The sequence below is a fragment of the Odocoileus virginianus genome, chromosome 7, assembly GCF_023699985.2.
Source record: "Odocoileus virginianus isolate 20LAN1187 ecotype Illinois chromosome 7, Ovbor_1.2, whole genome shotgun sequence".
Lineage (NCBI taxonomy): Eukaryota > Metazoa > Chordata > Mammalia > Artiodactyla > Cervidae > Odocoileus > Odocoileus virginianus.
This window is the reverse complement of record NC_069680.1, coordinates 59875031-59897200: the sequence shown is the minus strand read 5'-3', so window position 1 is coordinate 59897200 and position 22170 is coordinate 59875031. Positions and strand designations below refer to the sequence as shown.

Genomic DNA, 22170 nt, shown 5'->3' with positions numbered 1-22170 from the left:
GGGAAGATGGTCAGCCGCAGCTCCTGGGGGCTGAACAGGAGGAGGGTGTGACCAGTGCGGGCACCAGCTAAGTGCTACTGAGGCCTCACCCTGGGGCTTGGAACATCGAGGCTGGACAAAGACGTTTTGGCATGTTCAACCACTTTTTTGGGGGAGCGGGGCAGGGAGAGGCAATCATGTTAGCTAATGCAATTTTCATTTCTGGAAGTTCTGGCTGCTTCCAGTCTCTCTATCCAGTGGAGTTGAGGGCCCCACAGCTTTAGGAAGAGGTTAGAACCCAGGTGAAAACAGAGATGGCATATAATCCACCTCTTGTTTCTGAAAGCATTGTAGCTCACACGAGGTGGCTGGGAGGAGCATTAGGAAGCAAGGGCTGCTTGGGCTGAGGATGCATCCAGCCAGGGACCTGGGAACCCAGTCACGGCCTTTCTGGGTTATTGCCACCTTCATGGGCAGCTGCCTCGCGGGGAGCCCCAGCCTTCCTACTGGGGCCTGGGGACGTGCAACATTGTGCTCTGTGTCCATGGAGCCTCTCACCAGAGGGGCCCAGAGATCTTCCAGAACCTACAAACCTTCAGAATAATTATCTGGTTGGAGCGCAGAGCTGCTAGAGAGCCACTTAGGTGCTCCTGGGGTGGGATAGGGGGTAGGGGGTAGGGGTGGGGGGGAGACAGGGCAACGGCTGTGAGTGAGTGCCAGGCTCAGATACCAGATCCCACTCCCAGGGCACCCCAGACACCCACTGCCCACCTGGCCTCCCCCTCTCTCCCTGGGGATGCTGCATGCTGGAACAGAGGCTCAGACCACCTGGATCATGTATCTCATGGGCTCGAAGGCCTGCCACCCCCCCTCAGGCCTGCAGACCCCTCAGAAAGGCAACAGACCCCCTTCCCGAGAAACACCCTGCTTTCCTACCCACTTCCAGATGAATGGAAGGTGCCAGCTGCCTTGCCCTGCCCAGCAGCTGGATCCCCACCTCCACTCTCACCCAGCCTGACTTGTTACCCACCCTGGCGCAGTCATAACCCTGGGTTTCTCTGCCGCCTGTGGCCAAGGTGTCTGGAGCTTTCCATCCCTGCCAGCTCCCTCTTCCTGGGTTGGGCTAAAGGGCAGAGCCCCTCCCTTCCCCCTACCCCCATGCTCAGAGCTAACGACACACTGCCAAAGCGGCTACAGTCGTGTTATCTTTGCTGCTGGGGGATGCTGTCTTTCTTTCGGGTAACATAACAATCCTGTGAGCCCATCGTTTCAAATAAACACAGCTGACCTTCTATTATTGTATCGGGATCAGGCTGGCCGGAACACCAGGGCCCCTGACTTTGTGGAGCACATGCCGCCGCCAGGCTGGCTCTGTCTGCCCTGCTGCCGGCCTGCCTGCGCCCCCTACCCCAGCCGCTCACATTCAAGGCTGCACCCTGGCCCCTGCCTCTCTCTGGCCTGGGAACCAGAGGTCAGCACCTAGTAAGGCCCTCCCGGGGCCTTTTGGAGCCAAGCTGGTTGACTCCGAGTCTGGCTAGTCTTTCTCTCCACTCCCTCAAGCCCCCTGCCTGGCAGGGGTGGACGGCCAGGTTGGCCACACTGCGTGTGTTGGGGGCAAAAGGAAGCCTGCGACAGGGGGATGGACACCTAAAGATGCCTGTCATCCCCATCCCCGCTGCCGGAGGGTGATCCACAAAATGAGGGGTGTCCCGGCTCACTGGGGCTCCTGCACCTTCACTGCCCCCTGCCACACCCCCAAGAATGGCTCTCAACGTTACTGCACACATCGAGGGCGCTCAGTAGGACTACAGCAGGCTTTGGGCTCCGTATCCTGCGGTGCAGCAAGGGGACGGAGGAACCAGATTGGGGCTGGGGAAGAGCAGGACACCAGCCCTGAAATCCCCACCCCACTTGGAGGGGCTTCCTTGTCTCAAAGGCTAAACAAAGACTTTACTCCTGCACTGATAGTCAGCTTCCAACTATCTCTCAGCACGCAGGTCTCAGTCATCTGAAACAATGACTAACCCAAAAGTCCCTGATTTAGCCAGGGCAGGCAGCCAGCCAGCCAGCTGGCCAGACAGATAGACAGACAGACACACAGAAATGCCGGGTAGGGAGCCAGACCCAGACTTACACAAGTTGCACAGCCTTATGTTGAAGGCCACTTGCAGAGGAGCGCACAGCCAGGGACTCGGAACTCCAGATACACGCGGGCTGGGGGCTCCCAGGCCCAGCCAGCACAGGGGTAGATACACAGAGACACATAGCTCTGCACAAACACACACACGCTGATCACCAGGCACAACCCTGGGGGCCGGCCAGACACACTGCCCCCATCACAGCGCTGCCCTGTCTGCTGAGTGCAGACGGTCTTTATGCTCCCGGCCCCAAGCTCTGTAGGGAAGAGGAGGCTAAGCTGGGGGCTGTGCCCCAGGGATGGATCAGTTTTCGGGGCTCACTTACCCGGTGTGGGTACTCTCCACACTGACCCTGGGGAAGAGAGGGAAGGAGAGGAGGTGTCAGACACTTGTTGGGAGGTGGACCCTGGGGGCAACCTCAGGACCCGGGGACACACCATGCACAGGCACACACGCCACCCGCCTCCGGGCTCCATCTGACTCCTTCCCTCATGCCTGCTTGGCAGCAGGGAAGAAACCCCCAGGGCCGGCCTGCATGTGGCCCCACGGAGCCAAGGGCAGGACTCTGCCACCATACATCATGTGCCGTGACGGTGGAGTCAGGGGTTATGCTCCACGCCTGGCGAGGGGTATCTTCCAGAAAGGTCCATCCTCTGGGTGGGCCCTAGACAGGAGTCCCTGGATGGGAATAGTGGACACCGAGGCAAGGGCAACGGAGTCCTTGGACGAGACTTCTTTGATTTGGGGTGCCAGGTCCCTGCACCATTCATTTGGGGGAAAGCCCAGCAGAGCCCCCATCAGAGACTCAAGGAGACAGAGCACATAGGAGGCTGGGAAGAGGGCTAAGCCAGTAGTTTACAAAACAGACCCTCTGAAATCCTAGAGCCTCATGGGAGGTGGTCAGGAAATACTATGGGGGTGGCAGGTGGGATGCGTAGAGAAAGAGGCTAAGAAGGGCCAGGCTCCAGGCTGTCCCTTTCCCTCAAGAAAAGACCCCCACCCAGGGCAGCCTCCCTTCTCTCTCATACACTGTGCCACAGTGGGTTCCCTGCTTCTGTTGATAATGACTGAAGTTTGAAAATAACCCTTGCTACCCGTTGGAAGACTGCTTCTTGAGATGAAAATTCTAGAAAATCCCCATCGGCTTACCTTTTCTCCCTTTTGTCCTTGAGGTCCCTACAAAGAGATGAAAATGAGACAGTCAGAAACTGAGACTCAGGACTCAGGGCCCGAAGCCTCTCTGCTGGAAAGCCCTGGGGTGATACACCAACCGACTGTCCCCAGGGACCCGCCAGCCCCTGAGGGAAGGAAACGCGCACAGGTGACACAGGTGAGTGGAATAAAGAAGATGGGCAGAATCAAAGACGCAGACCTGCATGGGATTGTGCAAGAAACTTTTTGGAAGGCCTGAGTCCCAAAGGCCAGGCTTAGCCACCCATGCCTGGGCTTCCTGTGCCTGAGACAGTCCAGCTGTTGGGGCCCAGCTTCTTCATCCACCAGTGGACACTAGGTATGCCCTGCTCCCCGCACTTGACTACGATGAAGAATAGGTGTCATTTTTCACTTATTCCTGCACCCGCCAGGGTCTTATGGGCTGGCCACAGAGGAGGCTGCATGGGCGGGCAGGACAGGGCTCTGCTACTGCCAGACGCCCTGCACTCTCAGGCCATCTCCTCTCGGAACCGAAAGCACATTCTAACTCCTACCCTCTGCAGCCTCAGCATCAAACCCACTGAGCCAGAAGGGCTTCTGGGGACACGGGGGCTGGGGCAGCATTCCAGACATCAGGAACTTTGGAGGAAATTTTGGCCAAAGAGATGAAGCAGGAATTTCATCTCTGTGTTCTGGGTTCCTTGGAGGAATGTAAGGGCCTCAGAGCTCCCCTCCAGGGAGTCTGATCAAAAGCTCGCAGGGCTGAGAAAGGAGTCTGGATTCCGGGTGGACCCTGGTTCTCTGAGGGGGATGCAGCGTCTGGCTGGCTCTCTCAGGGGCCTGACCTGAGGCCGCAGCTGAGGAGGCCTCAGATGTGGCTGGTGTGGAGCGGAGAGGGAGAGGGAAGGTGCCCCTTGTTTTGAGGACCCCCTCGGGGGCAGGCTTTGGGACATGCTGAGCTCACGCCCACGCTGGCCCAAGAGGAAGGCGCTGGCGTCGCTCCTTCTCCTGGAAGAGGTGATGGAGACGAGGTCCTGTGGTCCCAGTGAGCTGGGACCAGGAAGGTCCAGCTGCGTCCACTCTGCTGCGAGCTCTGAACTGAGCTGGGCCCTGGGGGGCAGGGCTTCTGAACTTGGCTGGAGTCACAGGCCGTGCCCCACCCCCTGGGGCTCTGAGGCCCCTTCCAGCCGCCATCCTGAGGGCCTGTGAGGGCCCGTCTGCCAGGCTAGTCTCTGTAGGGCTTGGAGACCTCAGGATCCCCATGGACAGATCCATCTGGGTGGGTGAAAGGCCTCCTTTTGTCCCTGACTTGCTAACTGGGCCAATTACCAAACCGGGAGTTTCCCAGGAGGTTTGTGGGAAGGGACAAGTGGTCTCTGGGACAAACCATGTGGTATCCAAGCCCATGCAGTTGACCAAGTGTTTAGTATCAAATTCAATAGACTATGATGCATCTGCAGGGGAGTGAACTACAGGGGACCAGGCCACCTTCCCTGGGGACAGAGAGAGGAGTGCGATGAGAGATGGAGGTCCAGGGGCCCAGCAAAATAACCCGAAGGTTTGGGACTGCAGAGACATGGAGGACGGAGTTTGGATACCACAAATGGTGGCCCATGGGACAATCACGGTCTCTGGGGATATTCTGCTGAGCCCACACACTTTTATTTCAATTAACTACCAATACTGAAGCACACAGAGAGTACAACAAAAATCTGAATTTCGAGTTTAAGTATTTCAAGGTCCAGCAACACTTGGCACCAACGAGCTCTTGAAACTGCCCCTTTAGGGCAGGTTGGGGTCAGGGCAGTGTGCTACCCGTGGTGTTTCCACTGGGCCAGGCACTGTTTGAAACACTTGATGTGAATTAGCTCCTCCCACCTTACGACAGCCCTATGAGTGGTGGGACAAGATGTGAATTCGGAGTCCTGGTTCTCCCTAACATGACTGGTGGGACCCTGATCCTGTCTACACCTTACATCAGGTGCTCGGGGCTACTGGGAGGCTGGTGGGGCAGAGGTGACCCCCTTTGGACAGGTGAGGACAAAGGTTAAGCAGGTGAGGGTAAGCCCCAGCCCTCAAGCTGAAAGCCTGGCAGACGGTAAACCATCCTGAAGGGAGGACAGTGGGAGATGGATGGCTGATAAGCAGGCAAGATAATGACACTAGATGGCATGTGGGATTAATAGCTCAGGGTCCCTGTGCCAAGCCAAACAGGAGCCTAGTAGCTCTGTGGCCTGTTGGGTTTTGATGGATGACTGTGAGGCAGACACCGATGTGGGTTCATGGTAGAAGAGATGGCCTCACCCTTCCCCCCCTTAAATTTGTTCTGACTCCAGAACAGACTGGGAAGATTCATGGGTAGTTAACTGGGGTGGGGCAGAAGGATGGCAGGAGAGAAGCCCCTTAGAAGGGTCCTTTTCTTTCTAAACAAAGGGCTCTGGTAGCAAAAGGAGGCATGGTGGAGGGTAAGATCCTACCATGTGGGTCTCAATCCAATTCTGTTACTTACGAGCTGTGTAGCCTTGAGCACTATACTCAACCACTTTGAGCCTCTATCTCCCCTTCTGTAGAGTGGAGGATGATAAGCTGTTATTATGAGGATTAGGAGCAGTGCATGGCTGATGACCATCATTATTACTTCTGGGGTTGCATGGACTGTGTTAAGGCTCCGCAGAAGGTGGGAAGGAGCAGGAGGAAGGTGGGGACAGTGGTGTGTCTCTCCAGGTCAGCTCTCTGCCTGGCTGGGGCAGGAGCACCTGGAGCCCCGGGCAGCCCAGAGCAGGGAACACTAGAAAGTCAGGCTCAGGGCTTCCCTGGTGGCTCAGTGGTAAAGAATCTGCCTGCCCATGCAGGAGACATGGGTTTGATCCCTGATCCTGGAGGAGCTCACGTGCTGTGGAGCAACTAAGCCCATGTGCTACAACTATTAAGTCTGTGCTCTAGAGCCCAGGAGCTGCAAGTACTGAGCTCACAGGCAGCAACTGCAGAAGCCTGTGAGCCCTAGAGCCCACACTCGGCAACAAGAGAAGCCTCACTGAGAAGCCCTCACACCGCAACTAGAGAGTAGTCCCAGCTTGCCACAGTTAGAGAAAAGCCTGTTCAGCAACGAAGACTCAGCACAGCCAAAAATAAATAGATAAAATTATTTTTTAAAAAAGAAAATGAGGCTCAGGATGTAGTGCTGGATGAACACCCCTTGCTCCCAGTGTGAGTCTTGAGTATGAGTGATGGTTTGGGGGTGCTAGCTGCCAGTTCGGTGTGACACTGGCCAAGCAAGGACGCTCTCTGGACCTCTATCTCCTCATTCTTCAGGTGGAGAAGCCCCCTGCCCACCTCTCCTTCCTGTGCCGAATAAGTGGGATGCGTGGCACCCAGCTGCAGAGTGACCCTGGGGCAGACACTCCCTCGGCTGGGTAGGGTTTGTTAGCCCAGGAGGGCCCTTGAGAGAAGGCTTAGGGTTAGGGTGAGCTGGTCTTACCATCTCCCCCTTTGGTCCTGGCCGGCCCTGGAAGGAGAAGAGCAAGTGAGTTGTTTGCAATCAGGACCCCCTCCCTCACAGCTGCCCCTCTCATGACCACCTGTGTCTGTGGCCACGTCAAAGGGGTTGAAGTGAACAGAGAGGGGCTCTGGATGGGCAGCAGCCTCCCCGTGGACTTGGGCGTGTGTGTGGGCTCAACCAGGATGGGAGACCCTGAGGAGAACACAGGAGGCACCCTGAGGTGCTGGGGTGGGTGTTCAGGGGGCGAGGGAGTGAGCTAGAGCCTGGGCTCCTTTCAGAATAGCAGGTCAAGCTCTCCAGCCCTCTTCTCTCCCCGCCTCACTCCCTTCCAGCTCCTTCAGGAGGCCCGGAATCAGCAAATTCTAGAATGCATGTTGCTCCAGATGCTGAGGGCACAGCTTGGCCGTGGACTTGTGCCCACGGGGGTTGGGGCAACTCATTCTAACGGCCCCTCCTCCCCTTCCCACTGGCAATGACTTTACACCCCAAGAAGACTCATTTTTATTTAAAGCGCCTTCTAAGGAGTCAGGGTCTCACAGAAGGACTAAAAGACCCCAGGCTAGTGATCTGGACTAAGCAAGGGCGAGGCGCTCACAGTGTGAAAGGGGCCACTCACCGGTTTGCCGTCGAGCCCAATGGGACCCTGAAAGATAAACAGGCCAGATGTGAAGACTGCATCACAGGTGTTCTGGCAGACAGGCAGCCTGGGGGTGGTTAAGGACACAGGCTCTGCACTCTAACAAGGTAGGGTTCATGTCTCTGCTTCACCACTGGCTGTTATGAGACCATGGGTAAGCCTTGGCTTCCCATTCCAAAATGGGGAATAAAATAATCTCCGACGTGGGGGTCTTTGTGAAGAGTAAATGAAATGCCACCTGCCCCATGCACAGCACCTGATGGGTGGCAGTCACCTTGGTACCAAAGTCCTTCTCACCCCAGAGGAGAGTGGATGGCATGGTCCTGGATAGCAGGGCCGGCCAGTACTGAGGCCTGCAGGAAAGGCCTGCCTCCTATCCTGCTCTCAGAATCTGTCTTAGGGCTTAGGAGGGGCTCCCCGGACATCCAGATGGCCAGCTGACTGCCCCACACCACAGGCAGATTGACCCTCAAAGCAAGGTTGGAGGTGGCTTCCCTGAGATGCATCATCTTCCCCAGAGTCCATGGGCCAGCCAGGCTTCCTAGCCTGTGACCTCGCAGCCTGTCTGGCCTGACACGCCTCTGGTTCCATGTTGATGTCCCTGTCCTTCTCTGCACTGTGAGTCGAGCACCAGGCTACTCTCCTTGGTGGCTTTCCGTGAAAGCCAGCGGAGGGGGTCCTTGCTGATGGGGGTTCAGTAGTGCACATTCAGCTTGAGCACCAGCCCTGCCTGAAGTTTATCACCGAGCCAGGACCAAGGGTCTCGGCAGACACAACTCACCAGTCCTCTCCACTTACCGGAAATCCTGGAAAACCTCGGGTGCCTGGCTGACCCTGAAAAGAGTGGGAGAGGAGTGAGGATGGGCGAGGAGGAGGAAGCCAAACCTTAGTCCCTGGTTCACCTGGGCTCCCAGAGGGTCCATGGCTTCCCTCCCACTCCACTGTGATCGTCTCTGGGACACACAGCCTGGGAGGCAGGATGGGGAAAGATGGACATGGACCCTCTTAGGAAATCTCCTCCAGGGACTAAGGGTGGGAAAGGGGAAAGCAGGTGGTCAGCCTCCTCGGGTCTTTCTGGGAAGTAGCTCCCTGAGCTCCTCACTGCCTGCCTAGATGCTCTGAACCCCTGTGTGGGAATGGGAGGGGGAGCAAGGACACTGGGGACTCAGTCTACAGCACACTGAACTCCTTGATTGTGATAGTCCAAGTCCTCTTCATTTACAGTTAGTGCTTGTGGCCACATATCTAAGGATGGTTTGGATATCAGAACTGACCTTCAGAATGTGTTTTCAGGACAGAACAGGTCAGGTTGTCCACTGTCCAGTGTCCCTTCACCCTGGCTAATGGGGCTCTCCTGGTTGGACAATCTCTGGATTCCCCCTCCCCATCTTTGTGGGATGCAGAGCCATCATGCCCATTTCCCCAGGGGTGCAGAGTACATAGATTGGTATTCAGGTTGGAAATTTGAGGCAGGTTCATTGGCCACAGTCCAGAGGTTTATGATCCAGATTCAGGACAAAGGAGAAGAGTGGAGGTGATAATAAACCTGAGGCTGTGCAGATCCAGGGCTGCGGTGGTGACCAGGAGGTCCAAGGTGATAGAGAGTTGAGAAACCTAGATCCCATCACTCCCCTTCTGAAGAACTAGGCAGGGTTCTCTTCAAGGTCAGCCTCAATCTCATTCCGATGCACCATTTTAGCTCCTTTCCTGCCTCACCTTCCCACCTACTCTACCCAGGCGCCCTGGCTGACCTGCCTGTCCCTGGACACACCACATCCTTCACATGACTAACTCTAAGCTTGGAGTCTCCCCTTGGCTGAGCTGGCCTCAGTCTCTTCCCAAGTCTGGGGTTTTGAGTCAGGCAGACTGAGTTCTAATCCTGTCTCCTCCACCACTGAGGGCGGTGTGATTCAGAGCAAGCCGCTTATCTTCCCTGTGCCTCAGTTTCCTCATCTATAGAATGGCTATATAGAATAGTTACATAAATAGCTTTTATAGAGTTTCCTCATCTATAGAATAGCTATATAAACTCACAGGGTCATTCAACTATATCTTCAGAGCCTATTGAGATAGTAGCTGCCATCATCATGGTAAACTGAACTGAAATTTGTTAAACTGAACTGAACCTAGGGGCACCAGACACAGTAAGGTTGTTTTTGATCTGATATGTCTCAGGGTCAATGGAGGGTTGTCCTTGCTAAGCAGTAGTTTCAAATCAGACCCTATGTCTTGAGGAGGATTTCTTTGGGTCCATCTGCTGTAAACATGAAACCTCTCCGGGTTGCTTGGGTCCTCCTTGAATCTGTGGACTTGAGTGTCCAGTGGCCTCTGCTCAGGGGACATGCTCAGGGGACAAGGCTGGGTGGGACCAGGTCCCTGCAGGCAGAGTCCATGCACTGGTCAGGCCGCCGGTAGCACACTGGAGCATGCTGCAGGCCTGGGAGGGGCTTGTGGAAAGCATCCAAAAGGGCAAGAGGGTGGAGATACCACTCATGTAGCAGAAGGGCCCAGGCTTCTCTCCTCTCAAGGATAAGTGATGCTAAGAATAGCACAAAGGAGAAAACCCGGAAACCTCCCAGTGTAAACTTTCAGTTATGCTGAACACTGAGAGGCCTGAAGAAAAGGTCAGGAGGAAAGGATTCCAAGAAACATCTTCAGTCCCGCTCTGGATAATATTTACATGGTGGGGATAATCACATGGTTTGCTAATTACAGAGCTGTCCCTGGTAGCAGGGTGCGTCTCTTCAACCCAGAGCCAAGTATTGGGCTAACCAAGGCTTTTTCAGGAGATCTTGGGAAGGATGTTGTCATTGACCAACTGGAAACTGGGTCTCCACTTCCTTGAGAGGTTGGGTATTGGTGAGGCACATGGAGAGGCTTGAAACTGGATTTTAATTTCTCTCTCTTCACATCTATGCCGAAAGTGGACATCTCTTCCAATGGTTATTGACTGACTGTATTTATTTGGGAACTGCCTGTGTGCATTCTTTACCAGTAACTCCTACTGCATTGTTTATCTTTTTCCTACTGATTTGAGTAAAGCTCTTTGACAAGAATAGTAACTGAGAGTCATATGTGTTGCAAATATTCTTTCCAATTTGGCATTTTGTCTTTTTTATGGTATACTTTCTGTCATATGGAAACTCTACATTTATGTCAACAAATGTATCAATATTTTCCTATGGCTTCTGGGTTTTAGGTCATGTTTTGAAAGACATTCCTCAGTTCAGAAATATAAATGTTTGCTCATGCTTTGTTCTCTAATTTTATGGTTGCATATTTTATATCTAAGTATTTGTTCATTTGAAATTTATTCTGATTTCTAAACTGTTTGTAGTTGTCTCAGCATCATTTTCTGAACAATCTATCTTCTTTTTCTATTGGGAAGTGAAGTCTTTATCGGGGACCAAATTTCAAGATGCATTTAGCTTTATTTCTGTTCTGTTTGTTCTTTTAATTGCTCTGTTTCTACAATATGTTTTACTATCTAGTAGAAGAACTACACCTCTCCTTCCTATGCCCCTTTCTCTATTTTTCAAAAAGTTTCTGAAACTCTTATAAGATTTTTTTCCAAACGAAATTGAAGATTGTTTCGTTGAACTCCTAACCGCCCACCCCCCAATTCACTGGTATTAGAATCATGTTAAAATTGTGGATGATAGATTTATTTGTAGATTAATTTGCTGATTAATATTATGTCCTTCTATACAAGAACAAGGGCTTCCCTGGTGGATCAGATAGTAAAGAATCTGCCTGCAATGCTGGAGACCTGGGTTCGATCCTTGGGTCAGGAAGATCCCCTGGAAAAGGAAATGACAACCCGCTCTAGTATTCTTGCCTGGGAAATGCCATGGACAGAGAAGCCTGGCAAGCTACAGTCCACGAGGTTGCAAAAGAGTGGACACATCTTAGGGACTAAACAACAATATAAGAACAAGGGAAACAAACTTTACATTGCTTTCTAAAATCTCTTCCCTTAGTTCAAGGCCAGGGAGGAGAGGGAGCCAGATGGATCCCTATGTCTTCTTCTCCCTTCCTTTCTCCTGCCTGTATGTATGTAGGGTAAAGCAACATGGACAAACCAAAGTTTCTGGCTGGAGAGAAACTTCCCTCTTGGCTGATCTCTCAAAGACGGTCAGTCATGGATCTGTCCAGAGCCTGCCTCAATCCACCTCCCCCACCCCAAGTCAGAGCTGACTATCTTTTCAACAGGACTCTGTGCTAGTAAACACGCTGGGGAGAGGAGGGAAGAGAGCCTTGCTTTGTGCAGCATTTGCCGATTTCTGGAAATCTGTGATTCTGTAAATACTCCCATCACAGCCCATTTTAAGCCTTCCAGCCAGCCCCGCACCTGCAGCCTCTTCTAAACATGCTCAGTGCTGGAGCAGGAAGGATCAGGGGAGCTCTGTAAACCGCAAGTCTGGTCATGTCCCCCCTTAGCAGAACATAACCCAACGGATAAAGTCCCAACTCCTGGACATCATGTCCTTTACAACTGGGGCCTCGCCCACCCTGACAACCTCCTTCTCACCATCCTTGCTCTTGCTTTGTTCTAGAAGAAACTTTCCTGGACATCCCTGGTGGTCCGGTGGTTAAGAACCCACCTTACAATGCAGGGGACTTGGTTTCAATGCTTTGTTGGGGAACTAAGAATCCACATGCCATGGAGCAACTAAGCCTGCATGCTGCAACTACTGAGCCCACGGGCCCCAGTTACAGTCTGTGTGGTGCAATGAAAGACTCTGTGTGGCGCAGCAAAGACTTGACACAGCCAAATAAATAAATAATTTTTTTAAAAGAACTTTGCCCATTTCTCCAGTAGTTTACAGGAATTGTACCTGCCTTGAAAGTTCTACTCCTCCTTGATCACAGTTTAGTTATCTCTTCCTCCTGGAAGTCCTTCCTGCCTGCTTTCACCCCAGGTCAGGTGCCTCTCTCCGTGTCCCTAATTGTCCCCAGCTAAGCACCGACCACCTGGACTATAATCACCATAGGGTGGTTTCTCTCTGCAAAAGGGTAAGTGGGCTGCAGTCAGGTTTTCATCGTCTACACGGGATCTAGGATGCAGAAGGTGCCTGACAAATATTAATGGAATGAATAAATGAAGACACATCCAGCAGGTGTATCAACCTGGTTGTAGGGTGTCTCCTTGAGAGTGAGGGCTGGAACTTTAGAGGGCTCTTCCTTGCCTCTGAAGAAAAGCTAGGGGCTCTAGGAGGGAACAAGCTCCCTTTGAGGCGGTGGGCTTTCCTAACCTGGCTAATGACCTTTCCAGTACCTGTGGGGCCAGCCAGCGTCTCAGGGTCCCAGCTTCCAGCTCAACTTAATGGGGCCCACTGTTCCAGCATCTTGAACCATCCTTCACCAAAATGCATGGAGGTCCCCTCTTTGCGAAGACTATTTCTAAAGCTCCAAGAGAGGAGGCAGGTGAACCTTAGAGCAGCAAGGCTGGTTCTCATTAGCAGTGTATATTTGAGACCCTTCCTGGCTGAGTGGAAAGCCATATGTTCCCCATCATCCCCGGTCACAGAGGGCTTGCCCACTTGACCTCTGCCCCTTGACTGCATTGGTCCCTTGGTCTTCTGGGGTCCCGAACTCTCACTAGCTCCAGGGGCCTTGCTGGGAGGAGATGCAGGGGCTGCCCTGGTGTCTAGTGAGGACTCAGCGGGGGTGGGCCCCGCCATCTGTGATGGTCACACACACAGGCCAAAGTCAGAGGGCCCTGGGCTTGGTTAAGCCTTCTGGTGCCATAAAGCCTCTCTTAGCACCAACCCAGCACTCACAGGGAGGGCTTTTTCCTCAAGGTAAATATCCTTCTTTTTTTTTTTATATAAATATCCTTATTAAACAGTTGAACTTAAGACATGAAAGGGGGTGTTGGGGAAACGATGCTGGCATTGGAATGAGACCGACTGGGCCCAAACCAAGCTCCAGCACTGAGGAGCCAGGTGACCACAGGCCAGCTAAGCACCTTTCTTTCCCTCTCTGGGAAATGGGCTGGCAGGGCCTGCCTCACAGTTTCCGTGGGGGCTGAAGGAGACCAGGACACTCATGGTCTTTCAGTTTAGGACCCAGCATGTCTCTGGGTGTCTATGAGAGGGAAGCAGCCGCTATTACCAGAAATAGAAAGTACTTCTCACCCCTGGAACCAAGTCCAGCGTGGTGGTTATATTTATGCATGCTGAGCCAGAGCAGGGTGGAAGGTGGGGGGGTGGGGGTGCAGCTAAAGCAGACCCTGCCCTCTGACTGTATTCTCTGGACATGGGGTCTTTTCAACCACCTCTATGTAGTCTGCTGAAAGCTGCAGCTAAGAGGGTATGACAGGACCAGCCTGATCCACACAAACAGAGCGTCGTGTCAGATGGGGAGGCAGGCAGAGATGGTGGCCAAGGGGTAGGGCCCATACTCTGCGTTACTCCCCTATTCTCCCAACAGGTCCACCCCAGGCTTGCCTTTGGAACCTACGGCACTGTCTTTCTCTGTGACTTTCCCATCTCCTGACTTGCCCTCCAGCTGCATACTGCCTTTGTTGGGAATACCCAATACATGAGGGGGCTTATAGTCCATTGTGAGAGTGGCCACATGAGCCCAGAAGCACACATGATGGGAACTCTGTGGCCGGGTGGTCTGCTTCAGCAGCAGAGGGCAGGGGGCAGACTCTGAGCACACAGCCTGGCTGAGTGTCATATCCTAGCAAGGCCCCACTCATGTGTATGAGTGAAAGTCACTTCAACTTCTCAATTTTCTCATCTATAAAATGGGTGTGCTCATAGTACCTCCCTGTGAGGTTCTCATAAGGGTTAAGCGAGCTGCTATGTGTAACGGTTTCAGGATCCTGCCTGCCATAGAGTAAGTGCAAAGTGTCAGTCTTTAGCACTATTGTGTGGTCTGAGCCATGGAAACCTGTTGAAAGGCCTGTCTGTGCAGCCCAGGACCTTCAATCCCTGCCTCCAGCCCAGGCCCCCGACCAGCCAGCCCTGCCAGCCCCACTCTATCCTTTGACTCCCCCTGCTAAAATTCCTGGGCTCCCCCACTCTGCTCCCTGCTCTCACTATAGCCCCTCCCTGACTGCACAGCCACAAGGGTCCCCTCCCTTGGACAGAGCTTAGCAATTTGCTCTCTGACCCCTCTCCTTAGTCTGTGGGTAGGAGACTCCTGCTTGCCATTGAACACAGGGGGAAAAGTTAGAGGGCTTCATCCACCCACTGGGTGAGGCTCTGGGGAATCTGAGGCTAGGCCTCCGCATCCCTTCCCCCCTCCCATGCATGGTCAGTCAGCAAAAGAGCCCAGCGGAGCATAGAGACCGCAGCCCGTTGCTATGGGGGAAGCCCTGGGGCCAGGGGTCCTGGGTTCTAATCCTTCTCTACCTGCGGGATCCCGGCCAAGCCCCTTCCCCTCCCTGTGCCTCAGTTTCCCCTTCTGAGAGGTCCCTTCTGCTCTGATAATTGGAGATTTGATTGAAGCCCCGTGGGCCAGACACTCTTTGAGAAAAACAGTCAGTCCTCCTTCCCACAGTCACGGTATCTTCCCGCAGCATCACCCAAGCCCCCCTTTTGGTCCCTAAGGAACTGTCCTAGAGGGGAAGCCTCTCTCAATTTTCCCAAGCCCCTGGCCACTGGGCAGAGGGTACTGGGACCCAGCACCGAGCACAAAAAAGAGCTTTTGTGGGCGAGTGATGGGCAGGCTTTGCCAAGACCAGGAGTGGGAGCTTGGGTCAGGAAATCAGGCCTCTGGGGTAGCTGCTCCCTGGGCTTCTGAAACAAGGCTTGTCCCCTGGAAAGCTGGAGCACCAGGCCTCCCCACCCCAAGCAGAGCCAGCACTTCCTCCCTCTGCCTGTAAACAGCAGGGCCGCCTCACAGCTGTTGTCATTTCGTGGCTAGAGGGTCGGCTCTCAACCTTCCCAAGAGGGTGTAACTGAGGCAGATTTAGGCTACTTTCTTTAACATCGACAGCAGCACTGAGGCCTGGCCGGGCTGACCGCATCCCATATGGTGGGCATCACACCCAGAGGCACAGCCAGGACTTGCATACCCCGCTCCCCACTCGGCCCTTCTCATTAACTCACCCATCCATCCATCCCAAAGAAGGGCAAAAACCACTTACAGGGGGGCCGCGGGGACCAATGATGGACATGCCGGCATCTCCTGGGGCACCCTGTGGGGGAGAGAAAGAGGGAGGAGGGGGAGAGGGAGCGGAGGGGAGGAGGGAGGAGCAGAAGGGAGAAGCTGGCAGGTGGGGAAGGCAGAGAGGGCGAGGGGGGACCCCAAGACCCAGAGACCACAGGATGATGGGGCAGAAAATGTGGAGGAAGATGAAGGGCTCACAGGAGAGGTGATGAGAAGAGGATGAACGAAACATTCCAGAAGGATCAAGAAGGGCAGTGCGGAAGCAGGAGGAAAGGGGAGAAGAGACACGAGTGAGAGCACATGATCAGGGACCAGAGAAAGAGGGCGGTGGGCCCCCAGGCCGGGAAGCGGGGAGAAGAGGATGTCGAGCGGTGATGGGAAGAGGGAGATGCAGGGGGTGGGGGAGAGAGGGAGGAGGGAGACTCAGCTCAGCGACGGCTGCTCAGGCCCTAGAGGCGTCCCCACAGGGCCCGGCTCAGGATGCTCCCCAGCCTGCCCCAGCCCCAGCCAAATCTCACACCCCCGAGTCTCCTTCCCCAGGCCCCAGTGCCCACGCGGCTGCACCCCGTGACTGCCAGATAGCAGCCCCCTGGATGGAGCTGCTGTAAACGAGACACACACTTGCCGTGAGGGCCCAGCAGGCCTGAGCCCGGAGGTTAGGGCTGCCTTGGACTCCTAGTCCCGGTGTGGAATCACACAGAGGGGTCAAGCCTGCGGCAGAGTTTTCAGCCCAGAGAGGACGGTGGATGCTGGGCTGGGGGCTCGAAGTGCCATGTGGTCCAGCTGCCTCGATAAGCTTGTGTGTGTGTGTGTGTGTGTGTGTGCTGGAGCTTGGGGAAGTGTGACAGGGGAGGGTGAAAGGTGTATGAACACAGGCGGGGGTGAGAGGTGATGGTCTGGCAGAAGGATCCTGACGGTGCCCCTCTGGAGGACAGCAAGATGCTACTTCCCTCCAGGAGTCCAGGAAATGCCCAGGCCTCAACTGCAGGCCTTGCTCTGCCTCACGGAACCTCTCAGCCCACATATCTCCTCTGTGAACAGGATGCTGAGAGAAACTCTGCTGACCTTACAGGGCAAGGGATGGAAATGCATTTGTAAAATGTCATGCCTCACATGCAGGTGAAGAGTGAATTCAAATTAGTAGCTGTTTATTCCATTGCAATTATATAATAATTTTTATACAAGGCAACATAGTATGATGGGTAGGAGCCAGAATGCTTGGGTTTGAAGCCCAGCTCTGTTCCATGCTGGCTGACCTTGGGCTACTTAAGTTCTCTCTGCCTCAGTTTCCTTACCTGTAATGCAGAGATAATAGCGCCTGTCTCATAGGGTGGATGTGAAAATCTCATGAGATAATGGTGTAAAATGCTTAAAAGAATGCCTGGTCTCCGAAGGGGCTAACAAGTGTCTGCTATTGTCCTTATACTGTGATCCTGCCCCCTGTCTTTCTCCTGGGTGGTTTAACCATCTGTGAGGGTGAGACCCAGCCTTCGTTATACTTGGAGGACAGTATAGGACAGTGGTTAGGGACCTGAGTCCGACTTAGAGTCAGGTATCCTGGGAATCCTCTCCAGCTCTGTCACTTTTAAGATATTTTTTTAATTTTTTAATTGTTCAGCCATGCCCTGAGGCTTGTGGGATCTTAGGCCCCCTGCAGTGGAAGCACCAAGTCTTAACCCCTGGACGGCCAGGGCTGTCACTTTCTGCTGTGTGACTCTGGGTATGTGACCCTGTCTCTCTGTGCTCCAGTTCCCTCTCATGTAAATGAGACGACCAAGCCTCCCTGGGAGGGCCACATCACTGTTACCTGGGATGTTACTGTTACAGAGTAAACCACTTAAAACAGTGCCTAACAGTTTGTGCGTAATACACGGTTGTTGCTGTCGTTACGGTTGTCATTTTTATTTCGGAGATAGGGAGACTTGCAGAAATACACACTGTGGTGTCCAGGCGAGGAAGTGTGGAGCTGGGACCAGGAGTCTGCTTCTAGCTCTCTGGTCATCCCTAATCCTGTGGGACCTCGGGCAAGCCCCACACCCACTCTGGGCCTCATCTCGAGAGCCAGCTGGTTAGCTGCACTGCTCTATAATCCCTCAGAGCCCACCCAGTTCCAGGACACGACTGTCTCTTTGGCGTCTCGCTTCCTGGGAGACTCCTCTCTATCACCCCCGGAGTCTGCCTGGGTGTTTGCCAGGGAACTCTCTCGGGGGCAGCACAAAGAGAGTGTCCAGGTCTGAGGGGGCAGTGGTGGGCTGCAGGTGGGGGCAGAACCAGCCACATACAACGGCAGCTGGTGCTCCCCTCACCTCTGGGAAGGGTGACTGTCTAAGGCCAAAATCAGAGCCAGGAGGCCACGTGTGGCCCCCACGGGCTGCAGAGACCCCTCAGCCAGGGAAGTGGGACCTCAGCCCACGACTCCTGCCTGATGGGGTGGAGGCTGTTAGGAGACCCGGCCGTGACAGGCTGCGAGGGCAGAGCAGGCCAGGCTGGCATCCTCCACTGGGGCCTGTGCACCAGGAGGGGGGCTGGAATGGGGGGCTTCCAAAAGCCCCCACAAGAGTCCAGGGGGTGGAGGTGCCAGTGCAGAGGGGAAAGTGTGGACTCACCTTCTCGCCTGGTTGGCCCTTTCCTCCCTGGGGCGATCACATGCAACATGGGGTGCAGGGAAGAGAGAGGGAGGGAGGGAGAGAAAAAAGAAAGGATGAGAAGGAGACACACGCACAAGAAGTCGTGTTAATGGCATGACAACCAAACACAAGAAATCACCGTGAAATAAGAAACAAAATGCAGATGCTGACACTCGACAGGTCCTGAGTCTGGCAAGCATAGCTCGTGGCTGGCTGTTGTCTCAGCCCAAAGGCTGGCCCCAGCCAGATAACGAAGAAGGAAGTAGTGGCAGGGGCCGTAAGTGGTCCTCTTGACGTGTGTGAGTGAGTGACAGACAGAGAGAGACAGAAAGATGGAGAGCCCACCCAGGCCAGAAACATGTCTGAGGAGCCGTGGCCCCAGCAGCCTGGGTCATCTGAGGAGGGAGTGGCATGGGAGAGACTTTCTCAAGGACTGTAAGGTGAGGTGGAGTCTAGTTCTTTTGAAGGTCTAGCTGAACACCAAGCACAAAATTGCCAAGCTAAACGCGACAGGAGTCATTAGGGGTGGCCAGGCAAGATGCGAAGAGGAGCACAGACAGAAGGACACACATCTGGGAAGACGGAGGATGCATCCGGGATGCAGAGGGAAGTGGGTCATGGCCAAGGACCCCTGGACCCAGGGTGACCAATCCACCCTCATTCATAGCAGCCAGGGGCGCCACCTTTGGTGAATCACGAGAACATCTCAGGCATATCACACCCACTGGCCACCCCAGTACTTATCAGGTGGCCCATGCCAGGACGCCTACTGAGCAGCCAAATGGGTCCATTGTCACATTTAAAACAGCACAAGCAGCATAAAAGCACCAAGGCGGTTTGAAAATAGCTTTGTGTAGAAGGAAATGGGGAGACCTCCTGTCGTTCTCTCTCCTGCCACACTGCCCCCCCTGCACTGTGGTCAGAACAAGGCTTGGATGGACATTTCCTGGGGGGAATCATCCATAGGGCCCAAGAAGGAGGGCATGAGGGGGCAGGCCTGGAGAGGCAGCTTTGCACTCTGCAGGCTTCCCTGCTGGCTGGTGGCTGCATGCAGGGTAGAGACTCCTGAAGCTTACCTGTCAGGAGCAAGGACTTGGGTGTCTTGGGTACCAGACCCAACTCCACCCCAATCCTGGGTAAACTGAGTCTCAATGTGCTCATAGACAGACAGGCTCTCAGAGGGCTGTGGTGGAGAATGAACCTGGCCCAGGCTTTCCCAAAGTGAGCCCCTGAGAAAGGCTGGCTGAATGTCATCCCCCTACTCCACACAGGACCCACTGAAAGCCTGGGGGGCTCAGGGTTTGGAGTTAGAGAGCTGACGCCTACAGAAAGGGTCAGGCAGGAATGCCACAGTGCTGTGATCTGGGAAGTGGTGGGAGAACCGCACAACGGGGAGACCCAGGGCTCCCAGTCTCCCTGTCTTGACGGTTCTTGGGTGGCCCAAGGGAGCTCAAAGCTCTGCGACATTGTCCTGAAGCTCTGGAATGTCCTAGAACCTAGGCTTAGAACTTGGCTTCACTCTAAGGATCAGACCCTCCTTAGAGCTGTGATGCCAATGGAGGGAATTTGGGAGATGGGAGGCAGGATTCCATTATTAGGGTCAAGAGCACAAATCTAGAGTCAGGTTGCCTGGATTAAAGTCACTGATAAGCCACTTCCTGGACCTGTGGCCTTGGGACAGACAATTAACATCTGAGCTTCGGTTTTCTCATCTGAGCGATGGGGGTGGACAGCGTGCCTGCCTCATGTAGTTCTTGGGAAGACCGAATGAGCTGATGCGTGGAAGGCCCTGAGCACAAGAGGCAGCACTTTCAAGTGTTAGCTGTGATCTGGTGGCTTTGCGCACTAGGCTCACACCGGGCCAGCCTATGCACACAGGATGCCTGACCCAGCCTTAAGGCCAACCCAGGCCAAGAAGTGATGTGAACAAGGTAAAAGCATGTGCGTGACATGGAAAGATGGCACAGGGTTGGTCAGGGGCACTGGAAACCAGGGTGAAGTTTGAGGCAGGCTGTTGGTGGGGAGTCAGAGGTCAGTCGGGGAGAGTAGCTCGGGCCATGTCCTAGACTTGGGGGGTGGGGGTGTGGTTATCATTGCCTTAGGCGGCCACCAGGTGCTACCTTTCCAAGCCCTAGGAAAAACCCTGGTGCTGGGCCCTCAAAGCCTAGCGCTAATCTTCCCATTTGTGACACAAGCTCCCTATCAAATCTTCTGTTTCACCATCTTATTTTTTCAGCAGGAAACGAAGGTTTTAACCCCCACCTTCCTGGTGAGGATTGGAGGCACTGCCTGGAAGGAAGCCCTGTCTTCATCACTAGCCTCTGTCTAGGGAAGATGCCTCCAGATGATGGTTACATTGTAGTTTCTGTAGGACACTTTCTGTTTGTGTTTCCTGCCATCTTTCACTGCTCTTGCTGGAGGATGGTTGCAGGAACAGCTATAAATCTGAGGTGTCTGCCAGTCTCAGGGGATGGGGGTGGGGGTTAGGGAGTAGAGTGGATGGGAGTCCTTGGTAGTGATTGGCAAAGAGCCAATTCGTGCCATTTTGGGATTTTTCCTTTGCCATGGCAGTTCTCTGGAGAGTTAAAGCCATTTTGCAAGATCTGAAGGATTGGAATAAACCATTCCCCTCCTCCTTTCTGCAGCAGCCTTGGGCGGGGAGAAGCGAGAGGTCCAACTGCCTCCTAGCGGGGTGGGGTGGTCTGCAGGCCAGGCCAGCACAGGGAAGCAAGCAGCAGCTGCCTGAGCAGACAGAGATGCTCCAACTCACCACACGTCCAGGCATCCCAATGGCACCTTTGTCCCCCTGATGAAGGAGGCAGAAACAATTAGAGGTGGCCGGAGCAGGGCCAGCATGTGAGGGGCCCCATGGCTAGCTACACACCCAAGATCTGGTTTGCCTGGGTGCTTGGGACGATTCCCAGGCATTGCGGGTGAACTTGCCCCTTGAGCCCCACAGACTGTTCGGTCGCATCCTTGTCACGCTCAGCCTCAAGGCAGGGAGAGTGAATGGCAGTTCCCATCTGACTGAAGGGTGAATCACTACCCTAGCTCTGTCTCTGCCAGAGCTGGGGAACAGCGCCCATGGTCCCCAGCTCCTCTCTAAGCCCTGTGTCTGCAAAGACTACCAACAGAGTCCTGCCCCTCCTCGCCACCAACCGGCACCCACAGTGCGCCATGTGGCTTCAGCTGCATCACGAGTTTCAGCTGCTCAGAGCGAACTGCTCAGAGCAGCCAGGGGTTATATCTCCTCATTCTGGAAATCTGCTTATTAAGTTTTATTCCTCACTCTTTCGGTAGAGAATATTTTTTTGCAATCATATATGTGCAGACTCATAAAATCTGGGGTAGAGCTTGGGGTTTGCTGGGAGCCTGGAAGGATGGAAAGCCACAGGAGCTGAAAATCAGACGGTGTTTGTCCCGGTAGGAAAGAGCTGGGTTTGTGGCTTCATCTGAAGGGTGGGCATTTCTGGAGTGATTTTTGTGTCTGCTGACGCCACTTAGGCAAAATGTCCTGAGGGATAATTAACATCCTAAGATGTACATGGACACACCAGGGAGCAGCAACCAGCTCTGAATTAGGCTCCTGTTACACGTACACTGTCAAGACTGAAGGTGTCTTCAGTAAAGTGTTCAGACTTTGGCAAACAGTGGCAGGGTTGCAGTGAGGGTTATAAGCACGGATCATAACCATGATCCATGAGCTCCCTGAAGCTCCCTGAGCATCTGAGCTTCCCTCCTGGGGCTGCTGAGAGGATGCCAAGAAACAATGGCTCTGGGAATCTAACTCTGGGTGCCTTCACCTGGTGAGTGCCGCGTAAACTGCATCTACAGGTACCGAGCCCAGCAAGGTTCCGGGGAAGCGATTGTTATAAACATGTGTGTACCTCACACTTTTGGATTTCACAACAAGGGACCAGCATCAGCAGATCTTTTTGTGGGTCACTCCCAGGCCCCCTCATGGGGAAGCCTGAGTAGGGCTGTGACCCTTCCCACTGAGGACGCCAGCCC

General features: G+C 54.1%; 1 protein-coding gene across 1 annotated transcript in view; it reads right to left on the bottom strand.

Moving 5' to 3' along the window:
- The window catches only part of COL13A1 (collagen type XIII alpha 1 chain), a 149203-nt gene that overhangs the window by 58301 nt on the left and 68732 nt on the right, over window positions 1-22170 (bottom strand). The window contains exons 5-12 of the mRNA XM_070469837.1: window positions 20930-20965; window positions 18139-18165; window positions 15510-15560; window positions 8204-8239; window positions 7385-7411; window positions 6748-6774; window positions 3267-3293; window positions 2443-2469 (exon numbers count right to left, since the gene is read on the bottom strand). Of these exons, the coding sequence (XP_070325938.1) occupies window positions 2443-2469; window positions 3267-3293; window positions 6748-6774; window positions 7385-7411; window positions 8204-8239; window positions 15510-15560; window positions 18139-18165; window positions 20930-20965 (258 nt within the window). The remainder of the gene's footprint in view (window positions 1-2442; window positions 2470-3266; window positions 3294-6747; window positions 6775-7384; window positions 7412-8203; window positions 8240-15509; window positions 15561-18138; window positions 18166-20929; window positions 20966-22170) is intronic.